The sequence below is a fragment of the Zonotrichia leucophrys genome, chromosome 10 (assembly GCF_028769735.1).
Source record: "Zonotrichia leucophrys gambelii isolate GWCS_2022_RI chromosome 10, RI_Zleu_2.0, whole genome shotgun sequence".
Classification (NCBI taxonomy): Eukaryota; Metazoa; Chordata; class Aves; order Passeriformes; family Passerellidae; genus Zonotrichia; species Zonotrichia leucophrys.
Window position 1 is genome coordinate 16,908,376 of NC_088180.1, and position 18,868 is coordinate 16,927,243.

Consider the following 18,868-nt stretch of genomic DNA (forward strand, 5'->3'; position numbering starts at 1 on the left):
ATGAGCATGGGCTTAGTTAAAAAAAGAAATTGTGATATGGTTCAGTGCATTATATTTTCAACTACCTGCAATTTTGTGAAACAGATTTTAACTTCTGTGGTCATTTCATATCAGAAAAAAAGATGAGGCACAAACTGAAACTGAAGCCTGGCATGGAGGCTTCATGTCAATAACTGGAAGCCTAAAATCCTATTGTAGCACAAGGTAACGACCAAGTGTTTTCAGTTTTCTAATATTAGTTTTATCATATTTAAAGGTCACTCGAAATTGCAACATAACTTTATTGATTTTGATTTTTTTCTTCTTTCTTGCACATTTTAGCAAGATTATAATGAATTTGGCTCAATCACACTTTTTTTTTTTTGCCTCTAGCTTTGGTGATGCTTTAACTTGAAAAAAATCTGTGCCTGATTGAGTTTTGACTGTATTTAAGCATGAGCAGTATGCTGATGCAATTACTGAGTTCATTAATAGATCCAGGAATGTCTGGGAGCTGGGTGCTGTACATCAGCGACTCAGACATCCTTGTTTTGTTGGAATTCCTTTGTATGATCTGGGCAGAGACTTACTGAAATGTTCCCTTTTCATGTGGCAATTCTTCCTGGCTGCCAGACTGTAGTGACAGTTGTGGTGGCATCACCTGTCTGGACAGAGACATCTCAGAGCGACACCACCTGAGTTCTGATCACTAATTACTTTATTAATAATTGTTGAACAATCTGATTGTAGAGGATGACACTGTATCCATGTGAGGCTGCCTGTGACTTGCTGCTGCCCAATTTTTTTATTTTCAGTTCTGATTTTGTTCTCAATTCCAAATCCCAGATCCTCATGTTTTTCATTTTGAAACTGGATTCTGAGAATGGGCCAATGCTGCCATTTGTTCCCTTCTGTTCCATGTGAGATCCTAGTGAAAGTTTTCCATGCATCAAACTCACAGAATTACCCCCTCCTGCCCCTCCCCGTTCCTTCCCTCCTTTGAAGAGGAGCTCCTAAGAAACCTGATGAGCTGTAGGTGAAACCAGGATGGGGCAGGAGGAGCCAATCTAATTATTGCCCGTGGTGCTCCCAAGGCTGTTGAGCTTCTGGCTTAGCAGAGCTCCTGAAAATCAGAATCCTTGCAGGGACACGTCTGTGCTGAGCTCTGGGCCATGGGCTTTCCCCAGAGCTGTTCCCCTCCAGGGCTCTCTGATAGGAGATAAAGGAGTTGGAGCTGCTTCTAATGGGGATACTTGGATGATTCTCACATTCCTGAGAGCATGGGAGCAGATTTAACTGGATTCTCTATTGTTCAGAGATTTGGTGCTGCCTCTCAAATCCTGGCTCCCTCTTCTCCTCGGCAGTCCTTGATTTCTCAAGTGACTGTAAGCCTCGTTTCTCCAGGGCTTTTCCTCTTGTTTGTGGGGGTAGGCAGGAATTTTGAAGATGTTGAGAGTGCTTTAAGTAATCCTGACAGCCATTCATCTGAAGCTTAAAACTCTGTGAAGATGTTGGAGGTCTTAACGTGACTGTAGAAACATGGTAGTTATGTTGCATGTTCTTATGCCATTTTATTAAATAAGGAGTCTTAAGTACAACTCATTTCAACACAGTTCATTAAACATCAAATTGCATAACCATTTTCTAGTAAACTCAATTTGAGATTTCTCAGTGAATTGTTAAAATGCAGATTTTTTTTAAAAAGGAGACACTTTCATGTCCAAGTAACTTCCAGACTTTGCTTTTAAAAGCTAGTTACATGGTGTATGCAAAGCAATAAATTGAAAGGAATTTAAGATTAAATATTGATTTTAATACTAGAGTGAGAAGCGGTCTTGAGATGACAATAAAATGAGTAATAGGGTGATGTGGAGATGCTGCCTGACAGACAGATAGTTGATACAGTAATGTACCAAGCTGTCATTGAACCATCTGACAGAAGAAATGACACCCTGAAATTTCTAGGGTATATGGGAACAGAGCCCTGATGAAATTCCTCTCCCCACTCCTGCTATGGATAGAGCTGCCACTGGGGAACTGAGGGTTAGGAAAGGAAATCTCCTGACCTTTGAATGTCCCCCCAATGTCATGCAGAGCCAGGGGCCACGAGACAAAAGTGGGAAGTTTATACAGCAATATATAACTTTAGAGAACATTAAGTTGTCATTGCTGCTTTGATCAGTGATAGAATATACTTTGATAAAACTCAGATAAAGGGCTTCAGGCTGTAGCATCAAAACAATGCGTTGTGTTCCTTTTAGTTTGAAATATGTATTTCTACAGTCTGTTTTTAAGAAGTGGAATGTGCTCGTGAGAAGTGATTAGACCTGGCACACAGACCTAAATAATGAAGGTCAAATAGAATTATTTGTTTTTTACATTTTGATTGTTTGAAAACCTGGGTTTGAAATTTATGGGGAGGACTCGTTTTGACACTGTTACATACCACAGGAAAAAATCAGTCTGGAAGTGGCTACAGTTATGTTTGAATTCAGTCATTATTCCATTTGTGGTGTTTGTTCTGTGTGAATTTATTGTCTGCACAGCAAATGAGAGAAAGAAGTAGAGGGTCTTTGGTTGCTTTTGGTCAATGTTATTCCTGTGGAGTTGAATCTAAGATGTAGAAAAACAGACTGCAAGAAATTTCATTTTGCAGTGATGTAATTCTGTGTATTCTTGCTTGGAGTGTTTGAAGGCGTTAGTTACAAAAATGTATCTAGAAATCCATTAAGACTATAAAACCTAACATTTCTAGTTGTTTTATAATTTAATGGATTATCAGAGTAGGCTATAAAGCTTCATAGATCATTACTCTGTTCATAGCTCTGGCAAATCCCCTCCCACCTCCAAAATTCTTGGTGGCACCTCTGATAATCTTGGTAAATGAGAAAGTGTGATGGGGAAATGAGAAAGTGTGATGGCTCGTTGCTTGTCTGGCTGCTTTGCTGTGCAGGAAACTGTCAGCAGTACTGTAATCACTGTTGTGTTTATTATGATAACGTGTGTTAAAGATATTGGGGGGGGGTTTCGTTTGCTTTTGTGCTTTAGGAAAAGCCCAATCTAACCAAAAAAGGAATGCTTAGGATCTCTTACCTTTATTCCTACATAAGAAAAACATCTACATAAAAGAAAATACATGTAAGTTACTACAACTTCTTTTAAGGTGCCATTCCCCTGCTTTTGAAACTTCTTCCCTCAACATGCTGAGAGCACAGCAAAGGCTCCACTCTGGAATTTGATAGCAGGGTTTTTCCGTGCCGTGCCGGGGCTGGCAGCACCCGGGCTCTGAGCACAGCCCGGGGCTGCGTTGGGCAATGCTGCATCAGCCTGTGCCTCCATCGGGAGCAGCACCGCGGTGGCACTTGGAGTAACTCAGTCTGAAACCACTCTAGAAATTCACCTCAGCTCAAGTCATGTGCAGTGCCTCATCTCAGACCTGCTTCCTGAGTAAAGGAATTGAAGAAAAAGTTGGTTTGTTACTCATCTGTCATCACTGAATTCTTCTGCTGATTATCTGATTGTAAAGATAAGCCTTTACTGATTGCCTGGCTCAAACACATGTGAGATATATGAACCTCTCGCTTCTGCAACTTCAAAACAGATGCTCTTTAAAATACTTGTAAAAGTCTTTGGGTTAGAGCTGTTACCCAAGAGTAAAACTGCACTTCAAGGGAGTTTGAAGGGCGTCTCTCATAAATGTTTGCCAATAGCTGTTCACACGGCTGAGGACAGATGTGTATTGATAAGGCTGACACCAAACCTCCGAGGTGGGGATGTATTTTGAGAAAGATGTTTCCCATACAGATGGTGTTGAGCTTTCTGTAGTATGAGAACTTCTTTAATACCAACAGTCTGTTCAGTGCTGTTTAGTCAGGCTTTCAGAGAACCTCAGCTTTGAACAGATACTAAACTGCAGGTGTTTTTTCTCTGAAATTTTTCATCAGTTTGTAAATGTGTGGAAAAAAAATGGTGGTAACTGCTTTGCAGTTTCCAGGTTTATCTCAGAAAGGCCTTGGTGATCTCAGTGTGCTGGACTGCCAAGGAGCTCCAACTTTGTTTTCCTGCAGTGACTTATTTTGGGAGACTCCTAAGACAAGTTCAGGTACTCCATCCAAGCAAAACCTGCTTTTCAGGGGGATTGTGTCCATGCTTGTGCCTTTACTGACATTGTTTCAAAATAAATTTATCTGTTAATTCTAATTAAAATAATTTGCTAGTAATTTTTCATGTAAAATCTCTTACTAATTTGAGATTTCTTTTTTTTTTTTAGTTGCACTAAACATTTGTGACAGGAAAAAATAGCTCTTGAAGCTTATTTTTTATAGTTTCTAGGGCTGGGTTTTAAAAGTTAACTTGCTTCCCCCTTAAACTCTAAAGTCTTTATTTATAAAGTTATCTGTGAATGTACTTTTTTTTCTCTTTGGTTTCCTTGGTTTTTTTGCTTTCTTTCCCTAAGCTCTCCCTAACGTATGTACAGTGATTAGCAGTATTAACAGGTACTTGATTTTACTTGTGCATTAAGCAAATGCAATTTACTAGTAGGGATTGAGTGCTCAGGGAAGCTTGGAGAACAAAGTCATTCAGTCTTTGAAAGGGAACAAACACTAATTGTTAAAGCTGTGCAATAGAAGAATTTTATAATATATTGATTTCCATTTTGACCGTATTGACCAAGTAAATTTAGTTTTCTGCATGCCACTGTAAGAGAGTTAAATTACTGCTTGTTATTGACATCCTTGTTTTTACTCAGCTGCTCTATTAAATGAATTGAGGCAAAATAAAATGCATCATTTACTGACACTAAATCTAAATTGAAAAAGCCTGTGAAGAGAATGTGTAGAACTCGAGGTATGATGTGAGATTAACCTTCCTGTGGTTCATGTCACACACACAGAGTTTGATACCTGAATTTCAGTTAACTTAATTTTATTGCAGTGGTATTTAAAATAAAGACCTGTGTTTACCTTAGCATTGTCCAAATCTGCATTAAATTGTCATTCTAGATGGAAGGCTTTGATGCCAATCAAGTGCAAGTGTACTCTAGTTGATAATTATTTAACTTTTGAGAGCTTTATGAACTAAGACTATTTATTTGTGTAGGTAAAGGAATGCAGTTCAGAATTACTTGAATGGGGGGTTTGGAGTGTAATTGCAAGCCTCACTTGTCTGCTTTGTGCTGATTTGAAACACCAAACAGCAGAAACTATCACTGATTAAGACAAGACTTGCAGTTATTCTCAGCATTTATAAAATCAGGTCAATGCTAGTGTTGCTTGAAGTCAGATGTTTTCTTTTTTTTCTGATAATCTTAGTTTAAAACTGTTGGTAGTTGGTCCATAGCATTTTTCATGTAGTAACCATGTCACTGTAGCAGCTCCTGCCTCCCCTTCTGAGCTGGTGAATTCTCTGGGTGCTGAGTTCAGCAGAGACAGCTGAGGAGGAGCAAGAGAATCTCCTGGTGCTGCTGCTAGAAAAGGATGTCTGGATCTATAGTTTTCATGGCTATTATAGTGGGAATGTTTCCTGTAAGGTTTAGCCAGTCCCTCCCCAGTAATTACTGGTGCAATCTGTAGTAACTGCCAGTGGCCTGGGAGAACTCTTCTTTTCTTAGGACTTTGGACAGTCCCATCCAGTAGCATTCTTTAAAAAAACAAATATAGTGACTCCACTGCTGTAAACGTGGCTCCAAGCTAAAGATCTCCCTTTGATTCTTTTCCTTATCCCACATAAATTTATAGTTGCATCTTGTTGTTGTGAAGGTCAAATTTGACCCTCAAGGAAGGGTGTTCTGTGGTGTCTCCCAGTAGTACAATGAGTGAGCCATAAATTGCCTTGCTACAACAGTACTTTCCACTGAAAGATGAAAATTGAACCTGGACTATTGCTTTTGTTATGCATTTAGTGGAGAGGAAGAGAAAAAACCCTAACTAACCTCAAGAAGAAGAAAGATGTGTCTGTTGTGAGTTGGCTGGAAACAGTTGATAGCAACAGTCACAACAGATTGGTCTTTGTGTGGATTATTTAGACACCAGTGCTGTAGTGAGTTAGAAGCCACTAATCTGTGTTTGTCAGAGACCACTCTGTTGTGTTGATCTCAAGTTGTTCCTTGGACGAAGAAAGGAAAAAGCTGTCCTAGAATTTACAGCCAGGACTGGCCTTGTCTCTCTGGCTTCCTGAGCTGTCCTTAATCTCTCCTTAGGATGCTCCTTTTGTTTGCCTTGGTTTCAGTACTGGTTTGTTGTATTTAAGGAACCATCTTCAGCTGTCTGGCATCGTGAGTTCAAATCATCAGCTCTGTATTTTATGCACTAAGATTTTCTGGAAGGCTTTTTCCCCCCCCTTTCCATGTATTGATATTAGTGCACATTGAATGGTGGACTATGTGCAGCAGTAAAGATAGTCAGACATAAACAAAACAAGAGAAACATAACAGGTCTCATGCTTTATTCATGTCACTTTTGTTTATGTTCTTACCACCCAGAAAAAGGAAAACAGCTGCTCCTCAACAGAAAGATAAGAGCAGAAAAACTCCATAAATAAGAGACTTTTTCTGTAGAGTGCTAGCAGAATTTTTCATGCAATATATTTGATAAAGTACTATTTTGATTCTTTATACTTAATTTTGGTTGCTCTAGTCAAAATTTGAGGTATCATTTAATGAAACCATAGAATAATATGAATACATTAATTTCACGTCTCTTGTTTGTGTAACAACAGTACCTTGCTGTGGGGCAGTGAAATAAGCAGAGCACACTAGAGCAAAATGAAAGGATAGGTTGTCTTCTGAAAAAACAAACCAACCAAACAAACAAAAAACCCCAAACCAAGAAAACAGCAAACCTGATAGTTTCATGGCCTTGAGTTACCTTTGTGCATAAACAATTTTTTCCTCTCCCTGTTCCTCTTGCCCTTCCTCCCACCTTTTCCACTTTTCTCGTGTATGATAATTTCTGGTATTTTTATCATCTGGTTTATCCTAACTGTTCTCATTGAAACCATCAAATTGTGGACAAAAATGTAATTCCAGACCTGCAGTGAGAGGAAATACAGACTAATAACCACTGTGGATCTGTGCTCTGTGTGCTGAGAGAAGCCCGGAGTGCTGGGCCCATGGCACTCAGACAGCTGCCAGTTCTGTTAACTGAAGTTTAATTGTGGTGTAAGATGGGGAACCACTGACCTTTAGAAGAATTTGACTTAATGAGACCCTCATACCTGATGTCTATTTTCAGCCATTTTTAGCTGACCTAAAATTACTGTTTAGCAAGGTTGGACTTTATGGAGCCACTTTTCTCACCTTTGCTTGTGAATGATGGCACAAAATAAATAAAGATTGGTACTAAGTTAGCATGTGACATTTAGCAAGGTTGAGGGGAAAAAAGATTCTATTTTGGTATGTTCAGCAGAAGTATGTATTTTTCACTTGGTTTTGGGCTTTGTCTGCTTCTTAAGTGTTTTGGAGGAGAGTCAATGTAGTTTTATGGCTGAAGTAGGTGAAACCAAGCATTGGGAACAGCTCTGAGGGGTGTTACGTGACTGTGTTCATTCACAAACACTGTCCTGCCCCAGAAAAATCTTTTCCCCTGTTCTTTGCAGCCAGAATATTTGTGTGAAATGCAGCCATAAGCATTGCTTTGAAATTAATAGATTGAAGTTTGATCAGCTGGGATAGAGGCTTTCTTCTTCCATAGAATTTTTATGGGTTTGAACTTTGAGCACCTTATGTAAAAGTCGGTTATTCATAAAACAGTTGCTGCAGTATCACAAGATGTCTTCCAGTACCACTTTTTTTTTTCTTCCTTTAAAAAACTAAGCAAATATTAGCCTATATGGGAGAAATATGAGGAAAATCACCTTCAGGTCTGTTAGATTTAGAGACCGTTTTTCAAGCTCTCTCACCACAATACAGAGAAAGAGCTGCATGCAGCAGTGTCAAAATGTAAATGGGATTCAATTTGCCTGCCCCTTTCATTGTCCTTAAATCTAATGATACCAATTTCAGTTATGGTTAAACTTCCTTGTTTGAAGATGGCACAGGTCTCCCTTAAGTGTCAATTTGTGCTAGAAAATTTAATTTTTATAGGCTATGGAATGTGAGCTGCGTGGAAGAACTGTAAATGTAATGTAATATATAATAGGCTATTTAATTTATTTTAACCATCTTAAAGTCTATTTAAGTCCTCCTGAGACATTCCAGAGCAGATCTAACGGAGATCTTCTCCATCAAGCTCTCAGCAATTTAGACTTTCACTTCCTGTCTGTTACAGTTTTCAGTTGATAACAGTATCCACTTCAAATTCATGGCATGTATAGACTTGGATTATTTTTTTCTAGTGGGACGGGTACAAAGTTCTCTTAAATATGGAAGACTTCAAACACTTTTCCTCACTGGTGCGTGGTTTTCCAGGACTAATTGGGGAAATGCATCTTGTGCTCAGGTTCATGGAAGTTGATTAAAACATTATTCCAAGAGTGGAGTTGGGTGAAATTGCACTATTGCCCTTTGGGAGGGAGCAAGTGTAGCCAGTCCCTCTCCTCCTTCACTGTTTCAAGCAGAGCCCTGACTTGCAGCACCTTCTTCTCATGATTTTCTGTTCTTTTTTATTATGGTTTTCTGTTCTTTTCCTTTCCATTTCTATCCCATAAGTCTAGAAGTTCTTGCTTTTCCTGCTGTATGACAATTTGGTTCTCTACCACATTACTACTACTTCAAATACTTGGGTTGACAGCAACCTGAAACCTAATATTTTTTACCCAGGTGCAAAATGAGAAGTCTAAACAAGGTAGACCCTTGAGGAACACCACCACTAGTAATATTTTCTCCATCCCAGTAATTTGCCATGAGGTGTGATCCTCATGTGTTGCCATTAACTAAGAAATTTCATCAAAGAAAGATAAACCAGTGTGACATGATTTACATTTGAGAAGATCTGGGCTGCATTTCTATTTATGTTCCAGTCACTGGTTACTCTTGGGTGCTCTTTCCCCTTAGAACAGTTGTTATGAGATGCTGAGGAACACTGAGCTCACATTAACAGGTTCTACATTTCTTCTCCAGCCCTAGGCTGCTATCCCAGAAAATGTCCTATTCACTGAGAACCCTCATGCCCAAATCTGCAATTTTGATATATAACCCTTTTTTTTTTATCCAGTATTCTGGGATGGAAATTTTTTTAAGCAGCCTCATTTCATTTTAGTAATGGATGTGGTAATTTGCAGTGCTTTGTCCTTGTTCCCATGAGGTATTCTGTCTCTGTCCTCACACACACCATTATTCTTACAGGAAAAAATGATGCAAAAACCTAATTTAATATTTGGTTTGTCCTCCTAATTTCTACTCCTTGTTGACATCAGTTCTTCATTTCTTGCTCTTAATCTCTTGTTGAGAAACCATTTGTTTGTCTGTGAGTTCCCATTTTCCTGGCCTCCTGGCAGTTTGCATTTAACCTCTGCAGCCTGACCTCTGAAGTGCCAGCTCTCTTTGCTGATCAGTCCCTTTTTCCATTCCTTGTAGGTTCTCTACTTCCCCTTAATATCCTGCTTTGAGGTGCATTCTCATGCAGGTAGGTCTGTAGCCCTTTCCTCTCCCCCTTTTTAACTTTACTGGGATATAAGGACTCAGATTTAAAGTAAACCCTTCCCTCCCATACACTCAAATCTAACTGTGTATGTGTTTCATATATCTTAGGATGAAATTTTGGTTTATGGCCCATCAGGGAAAGGTGGGATTACTCTTGAAATGTAAAGAAAAACTGTTGGTTATTTTTGGGTCATGCAGCTGGTGAGGCCTGTACCCCCAGAAAAGATTAAGGAAGTTGGAATTGCCTTTGGCAATTACTCTATGTTGTATAGGCTGCTTATTTCCAGATGGGTGGTTTTTTGGGTTTTTTTTTGTTTTCCTCACGTAAAACCATGGGAGTTAATTTGAAAAACTGGCATTTAAACCATCTGAATCAGAAATAGATTTTTTTTTCTCGATGCTAGTTATGTTTATATAAACACAGTCCATTTTGTTAGAAGGTCAATAATTTTGGACATTCCCTGAAATCCTTTCCTGGTTTCACTTTTTTAAAGAAAATTATTAAAGATATGCTGATGTTTCTTTTTTCATTATGTTGGGGGCCAGATCTATTTGGCACCTTTTTGTTGAAAACCCCAGCACACAAGAGGACAGTTCACTTTTCCATTTTGCCAAGTAGTTGGGAGAGCTCTTACAACAGATGCCAAGGCTGCTTTTTTGGAGCTGAGTGATCCCTTCTGACTCTGCATATTATCAAGGGAGGAAAGGATAAAATTGCCCAGTTTTGGAGCACAGCCTGGGGTTCTGTGTGGGTTCTGTGTGGGTTCTGTGTGGGTTCTGTGTGGGTTCTGTGTGGGTTCTGTGTGGGTTCTGTGTGGGTTCTGTGTGGGTTCTGTGTGGGTTCTGTGTGGGTTCTGTGTGGGTTCTGTGTGGGTTCTGCGTGGGTTCTGCGTGGATCCACGCGTGGGTTCTGCGTGGGTCATGCGTGGGTCCATGCGTGGGTCCATGCGTGGGGTCCATGCGTGGGTCCATGCGTGGGTCCATGCGTGGGTCCATGCGTGGGTCCATGCGTGGGGTCCATGCGTGGGGTCCATGCGTGGGGTCCATGCGTGGGGTCCATGCGTGGGGTCCATGCGTGGGGTCCATGCGTGGGGTCCATGCGTGGGTCCATGCGTGGGGTCCATGCGTGGGGTCCACGCGTGGGTCCATGCGTGGGTCCTGCGTGGGTCCACGCGTGGGTTCTGCGTGGGTCCATGCGTGGGTTCTGCGTGGGTTCTGTGTGGGTCCATGCGTGGGTTCTGCGTGGGTCCATGCGTGGGTTCTGTGTGGGTCCACGCGTGGGTCCGTGTGTGGGTCCGTGTGTGGGTCCGTGTGTGGGTCCTGCGTGGGTCCACGCGTGGGTCCACGCGTGGGTCCACGCGTGGGTCCATGCGTGGTCCATGCGTGGGTCCACGCGTGGGTCCACGCGTGGGTCCACGCGTGGGTCCACGCGTGGGTTCTGTGTGGGTTCTGTGTGGGTTCTGTGTGGATCCACGTGTGGGTCCCTGTGTGGGTTCTGTGTGGGTCCCTGTGTGGGTTCTGTGTGGGTCCATGCGCGTCCGTGGCACCGCGGGGCCCCTGGGAGGGCGCCGGGTGCGGAGCCTGCGCTGAATTTCCGTGGGCTGGGGGTGTTGCAGTCCCAGTCTGTCAGCCCCTCCTGTGTGCACGTTGGGACCATATGGGATTGCCCAGCTCCATGTGCTGGCAGCTCTCCCTGCAGATGGACACGGATGGAGTCACGTTTGGGCTCTCTCTGCCTGCACAAATCTGCGGCCTCCTGAGCTGGGGGGTGGCAGAGCTGCTGAGGAGTTGGGGGGTTTTTTCTGGCTCCTGGTATCAGAGTGGGGCTCAGTGCTCTGCTGTGTTGATTTTGATAGTGTTAACCCTAGAGCTAATATAAATTTTAAATTAGACTTTTATGAATTTCATTTAAATGTAATTGGAACTCCTCAGTGTGGTCTAATGGTGATGTATAATTCTTGTCTCTTTCTTACCCTTGGGGGTGCTGGGGGAATCTCTGAAAGTCCCTTTGTCAGCTCTTTTTGTTTGGGAATTGCCATTTTCTTTTCTGGATCTGCTGTAAATTTCCAAAGTTCACCCCTGGTATATCCTAGTTCTTGATGAGCTGACAGCAAAAGAGAGATTTGCAAGTCCTTCACCGTGTTTGTTAGCCAAGGCTTCCTGCAGTATTTATGCTGCAAGACTTTAAAAGCAAGGATAATAGTATTTAGTAACTAAAAGCTTGAAAAACTTATTAATGGACTGTTTATATTTGTGTTATTCCTCTTAATTGTTTCCCTTAGCTTTAATGAGATGAAAACCAATTTAGTGTCATTAGTAAGTGTCTGAGCATGTTCTTCAAACTGAGCTTTGAGCACTATGGTGGGGAGTCTGGGGGTTATACCTTTAATATGAGGGTTATGTCCTCAATGTGATGGCACTTTGTTGTTTGGCTTAGTCTTAAAACTTCCCTGTGGGTCAGTGGGTGTTTGTGCAACATGTGGCACTGGATGTTGAAAGTGGATGTTTACATCTGGTATGCATTGGGAGATTAAGGTAGAGAGGATGAAGTTTTGGGTATGTGTTTTTTGGATGAAGGATAAAGTGAGAATACTTTTATTTCCTCTTAGATTTGAAACATATCATTCTAGCAATGCCTTTGAAACTCTGCCAGCTTTGCCAACCGTAACATTTATGGGATTTTGGACCTAAACTGAACTAGAGAACTGTTTTTAGTGGCAGAGAAAAAGGTTAGTGCATGAAAATAGCTGGGCCTATTATTGACTGCATGTGGTCAGTGGTTTGGCTGAATGTAGGTGGCTCTTTTCCTGTCACTGTTTTCAAGCATATGGCTTTGTGATGAATATAAAACTCTTTCGAAATGAGATCTGCTGCAGTGCTTTTTGCACAGTAGTCTTGTGCTATTTAGTAGTGATTATTTTCCTTTTGTCATTTACTTTCAATCCTGTAGTAAAAAAAAAAAAACCTTTTCAAGTGAAGCTTATTCCTGTTGACATCAAAGCTAAGAGGTTTGAAGAATGTGATCATCTGTGTATGGCAGCTGCTTCTGTCAGTAATATTTCTAAAAGGATGCATAAACTGTGTTGCTGAGTCTTTATTGTAGTTGATGCTGGGATTGTTTGCAGCGGGCAGAAACTCCCTCTAAATGTGCACATGCATTTTGTTTAATGATTACTTGTGTGAAAATCTCTAATACTGAATTACAACTTCCCTTTCTTTGCTTTTCATGTTTCCAGTCTTGAAAGTAACATTTATAGCAGTTTCTCCCAAGGTGAACTTCTTTTTCCCATTGTGTAGAAGACAGCTTGGGTTAACCCAGTGTTTGGTTTCCTTCCTTGTGTGTAGTATACAAGGTGCAACCTCAGAGCTCAGGGAACAGTGAATTTTCTAGCTCCTGCTGCAGAGAGCTTAAGGGCACAACAGGTTCTGTTTAACTTTAACTTAAACAGTGTTACCCTATTTATATCTTTGTAAAAGATCTGGGTGATAGAGCTGTAAATTGTACAGATTGTGGATTGTGTAGATTGTCTGGTGTTTTCAGTGTAGAAGATTCTAGTGAATCTTGTTTTAGCAGTTCTCAGATGCAAGAGCTGGTTTCATTCAGCTGAGAGCAAAGTACATTTGGGTCTGCAAGATGCTGAGAACTGCAGCAAGTTTTAGGGGCACAGAGCACTTGATGAGTTGGTTCCATTGCTGTGAAGTATTTTTAAAACAAAGCAAAACTGTTCTCTAGGTTTGGGGGAAATGTTATGGTTTCCTCCTGTTTGAGGGAAATAATATATAGAATTATCCAGTTTTTAGAGTAACTGTAAAAGAATAACTAAATAAACAATGAGGTAACTTGCAGAGCTGCTTAACATATTTTGAATGTATTTGTCAGTCAGTCCTGCATCCTGTTTCACAGGCCAGACACAAGGAATAACACTGTTGCACAAGTGAGGCTGCTCATGTCATCATGCCTTACACACTTTTAAGAATTTATTTTGTTACCTACCTAATACAATACTATTTGAAACACAAAATCAACTTTTGATTTCTTGAAATAAAAGAAAAACCAAACTCCTAGACGCTGTAATTATTGCAACAGTAGATTAGAATTTAGTGAAATATCTTCCTACAATATAACATAACAATATCACTCACAAGTTATTAAGAAATTTTTTTTCTAGTTTAAACTAGCCCTTTTGAACTGTATCATGAAGACAGAGCTGTTTTTCCCAAGCATGCTGGGTGAAAGACTGTCACTAAGCAAGAAGTGCTATGCATGTGTTTGTAACTCTTCTTGCAAGAGAATCTTAAGTAATCCCTCATTGCATCCTCAATATTTTTTAAAAAAATTCCTTTGAATTTTCCCGAGTTTGGGGTTGTGCAAAACACTCTCAATATCAGCAAGCTTTGTAATGTGTTTTTGTTTGCATTTTGTTTTGGTTTTTTTTTTCCTCCTGTTTTAATTTTGGTCTAGGAAAATGCTTGATATTTTGACAGTAGTAATTGTCCCAATTCAGGAATGCTCTATGAAAGATCTCAAATATACTGATAAAGGTTCCTGACTGATACTGATAATCCCCATCACCTTCATATTCCAAATCTTTTTTGATACATGAAGATGATGGAGATTAGCATGATGCCTCAGGTTTTAGCTTTTATATTTTTCACGTTCTGTGCTGCTTTAGTCTGTAGTTCTGAGCTTCACATGAGGGATGTTGAGCTCTCTGTGCAGAGCAGGGACACAAAACAATTCCTGCTCCAGCTGGGCACCAAGGACAAATGATCCAAATCCCAAGAATATAATCAACGTGGGCTGGAGAGAGAAAAACAAGCAGGGTGGGACTGCCTGAGCTAATCTGGAATGGGACAATGAACTGCAAGGTGCAAATGGAGCAGAACTGATCCCAGGGACAGAGCCCGTGCCCCTCGTGCATTTTGGGGCCATTTTGGTTCATCTTGGGTGCAGCCCTGGCTGGGCTCTTGTGCTGCCCAAGGTGGATCCATTGAGGAGATCCTGTGAATAAATCCCTACTTTATTCTGTTACTCTGTCCAGCCTCTAGGTCTGTTCTAGGTCAGCCTTCACAAGGCACCAATCAGTATCAGTTCTCAGGATTGATAGAACAGTATCTACAGAAAAGCAGCATCGCTGATGAGCTTTAATTTTAATTTTGTGAGGGTTTTTTTGTGTCAGCAGTTACAATTGCCTTGCCTGTTGTGCAGAGGTCGGAGACCTGCGGGAGCTGCAGACCCTGGACATCTCCACCAACCGCCTGATGACGTTACCCGAGAGGCTGCACATGTGCCTTTCCCTGCAGTACCTGACTGCAGACAGGAACCACCTGTGGTCTGTGCCCCGCCACCTGTGCCAGCTGCCCAGCCTCAACGAGCTCTCCATGGCTGGCAACCGCCTGGCCTTCCTGCCCCTCGGTGAGTCCCCACCTGGGGGGTGGCAGGCAGCAAAACAAACTGCCCCAGACGTGAAAAACCAAGCAACAAGTGAGTTTCTTTGGTGGTCCCCGCAGACTCTGTTTATGGAGCTGTCACAGGGATCATATTGTTGGAAAATATGTTAATAAAAAAAATGCAGGTTAAGGTTTTGTGGGTTTTTTTTAAAGCTATCAAATTTGCTTTATTTTTAGCTAACCGCGGGGAAAAAGTTTAAATGATGTGCTTAAATATAGTACTGTGTAATCTGAGTTCCACCACTTTGGGTAATGATCTGTTTCTGTTTGCTGGATCTGATGATTTAACTAAGATTCCTCAAGTATGGTTTAAAACTTGTTGTGGAGTCCCAGTAACTCCATATAAATTACTTTTCAGCATTAGGAGTGTCAGTACCACATAATCCAGTGCAGGTTTAGTTTGTGCTGTGTACAGGCATCCATCAAAATTTCCACAGTAGTAGCCCAGGGAGGAATTGATGAGCCTTTTGCTCAAGCCTTTGAAAATTTGTTAGAGTGGAAGCAGGTCAGGAGTGGGAGGTGCAGTGAGTGTGTGGGGGTTTGTTGGGGGCAGTCACTGTGTGTTCCCTTCGGGGAAAACAAATCCTCCTCCCTGAACTTGTCACTTCTCAGCCCTGCCACGGGCTGATCTCAGCTGGGATACAGACACACATGCAGAGCTGCCCTGCCATCTGAACAGCCATTAATACTTTTTCTAGAATACAGAGTTTGGTGTTAATTAGGTGCAGATTAAGTTATGATAATCACATTGGAAAGAAGCTGGAAATTGAGATGGCTAAAAATGAGATCATAATTTCTAAATTAATTACCTTGTGTAGGTTTAACTTAATCTTTTCAGTACTAGCAGTTCAGTTTTTAAAGAACTTACTGATCTTTCTGAATTTTTTATCACCTTAGTTTTTATTGCTGGAAAGTAAGTGCAAATAATGTCTCCAGACAAAGTGTTGCAGTTATGTCCCAGCATATGTCATTATATAAATGAGAAAACGAGTTCCAGGATGCATCATCCAGATTCCACACTACTAAAACAAGCAAATTGCCTTCCCTTATTTTGGCAAATATTTTTAACTGCCATCAGAGAGGAAGTTAAACAATTTTAATTTTGCAAAACTTCAGTAAGATGAGATGTGAAATTCTAAAGGATAAAAGTTTTTGCTGCTTTTGCACTGCACTAGTAGCTTACCTGTGAGCGAGCCGTGACCTGGATGAGCCATAGATCTGCCAAAGTTTTAAGTTCAAAAGGAGGAAATAAATCTCTAATATAATGACACACCTTCTTTTTTCTTTATTTTTAGACTCAAATTCAAAACATTCAAAAGGAACTTTTAAAATAACGGGAAACATCAAAGACTGTCAATTGACCTTGTTCAGTAGTTCTTAATAGTGACTCACTGGTGAACATTTGGAGATAATTTGCTATCTGTGGATATGAAACTGAATCATAAATCCTAGAGTTCAGAGGAAAAGCAGCACAGTATAAATGTAAATGTTTAATCCTTCCTCTGAAGAATCAGAAGGCTTCAGAGTGGTCAAGATGTGATGAAATAAAGTAGAAGAGAGAGTGCATTGAAAAGCAAAAAGATTAAATCTATCTTCTGTTGCTTGGGAAAATATTTGTCTTGGAGTATTGCTGAAGTTAAACATAATTGTAGCATTACTTCTGCTTGCTGCACATGTTGGCTGGTGGGGCTTTTGTGTGTATTCTTACATCCAACTTCACTTTACCAGTTAATGACTGATAAGGATGCTAAATAATGGTGAAAAATACTGCATAAATACTTTCAAGTGATAGTCAAGCAAATATTGTCAAAACAATTTTTTGCAATTAGGGAGCTGTGTTGAAAAGCAGAGAATTTATTCATCTCCTGACAGAATGGTTGAGGTTTTTTCTTTTTATATTAGATATGTCCATGTTAAAAGAAATAGGTTTGAAACAAATTGTTTAATGCTTTTTAAAGCATTATTTACTTCATTTATTTCACATGGTGGGTGACATCTACTCTGTCAACCAGGAGTCTGTTCTGCCTTGTCCAAGTTTGTCCCTCGTAGCTGCCAGCAGAGCCTCGTGTGAATGTAGTGGAAATCTGCATTTTCCTGTGCCTGGATTGATGGGTGCAAGGTTTATTCCAGCAGCAGCACAGCCCTGCTGGACAGGGATCAGGAGCTTCTTTGCCCTGTACATCCTTTTAAAAGTTTGCAGGCACATGTGTCTTGGAAAAAACAGTGTAACACTGTTAATCACTTTTAAAATACAGCAAAAATACCTGATCCCACTCTGTGACTTTCAGAACAGGACCATAAACAAACAGATGGGTAAACAACAGTGAATTAGTAATTTGTTTTGCAGAATACACCTAAATCTTGGATATGCCAGTGTTTTGTAAAAATAATTTTTCAGTATTTCAGTTTATACTGAAAGAAATGAGACATTATGGATCTCGGCCTTTGGGTCTTCCTAAGAAACTGATTTTTAAGAACAACTCCAAAAATTCTATGTATAAGTTGAACTGGAAGCTGCATCCTGATCAGTTGTATTATTGTCATGGTAACTTCATGCTCCCTTAGTAAATGGTATTAGAAATCTGCTGATCATTGTATATCAATCTACTTACAACATAAATTATCTTTTGACAGAAAATTAACTTGAAATTTTAGCATTAGCGAGTGCTCATGTGCCTGAAAACAAATTCCACTGCAAGCAGAATGTGAATCTGATGACACTGCAAAAATAAAAATCATTTGTGTAATAAAGTACAAATATAATTAAAATAGGCCATAAATTCTCAAGTGTACTGGCAGTATAGGGGATGTTATGACAGCAAATATTCAGTATTATATCACTTTATTTGAGGATTTATGTGCACTTTTTATTTAGAAAATGGGTCTAGTAATTATCAGTGGTAAACAAAGGTCTTATTCTACCTCAGTATATGCTGCTTTTGTGTCCATGCCCTCACAGTATGGTTAAAAGAGCATCAGTGCAGCCACACAAGGGCTTTTGTTCCATCTTCAGCCATGTGGAATGCATATGCCAGGGCCCTGAGGTTAAAAAAAAAAAAGGAAAAAAAAAAAGAGGGAGAAAAAGAAAAAAAAATAGAATTGGGGTTTGTTCAGGACTCATGGCATTTGGTCATTTCTGGGAGAGAGGTCTTTGATCTGGGAGGCTGGAAGGAGGAAAGTGGAAATGTTTTAGACACAGTACAGTGCTTGCAAAAGCCACATGAAAACCTTCTTTGTAGCTTTAGCCTTTTCAGAGATGGGCAGCTTCCTTATTGCACCGAGTTCTTCAGAAGCATGGTTTTTAGAGAACTTTTAACAATATTTGTTGGCTGATATAAGACATAAAAATTAATGTGGATGGGATACAAAGAGCCTTTCAAAGTGATGATTTATTAAAATTTAAACTTTATGGATAATGTTTGAAACTGAGAAAAAAATCTTTTGGAGTCTAGAAGATGCTTGGTTATTTAATGCAAAGAAACTCTATCAAAGGAACATTTATAGTTACAGGCTATTTGGCTTTGGGAATTGAATTTTTCCTACTGAGATATTTTGTCTAACATCCAAAAATTTGCTTTAATTACCTAGGAAATGCAGTCAACTCAGAACTTAGAATCTAAACATAGCATAAGATAAAGACAGAGGGAAGAGATGAGATGCAGCCTCACTCCCCCCTCTCAGTGCATATGAAAAGAACAGCTTTAGGGCTTTTTTTGACTTGCCTGATTTTCAGCCCATTTGCATACATCTGTGTAGAAACCAGCAAGATGAGCCTCTTTTAAAAATTTTCTGCCATTCTCTAAATTAATAAGTTAAACAGTAGCACATTCAAGCTACCCCAGCAACCCATAGTTTCCT

At 40.2% G+C, this 18,868-nt stretch overlaps 1 protein-coding gene across 6 annotated transcripts in view; it reads left to right on the forward strand.

Moving 5' to 3' along the window:
* Positions 1–18,868, forward strand: part of LRRC28 (leucine rich repeat containing 28) — a 51,388-nt gene that overhangs the window by 18,422 nt on the left and 14,098 nt on the right. For 4 of the 6 annotated variants that reach the window (XM_064722120.1, XM_064722121.1, XM_064722122.1 and 1 more), the window contains one exon: positions 14,769–14,975. In XM_064722120.1, the coding sequence (XP_064578190.1) occupies positions 14,769–14,975 (207 nt within the window). Of the gene's footprint in view, positions 1–9,493; positions 9,543–14,768; positions 14,976–18,868 lie in introns of all 6 variants that reach the window. The other 2 variants (XM_064722123.1, XM_064722124.1) reach the window with 1 other exon arrangement.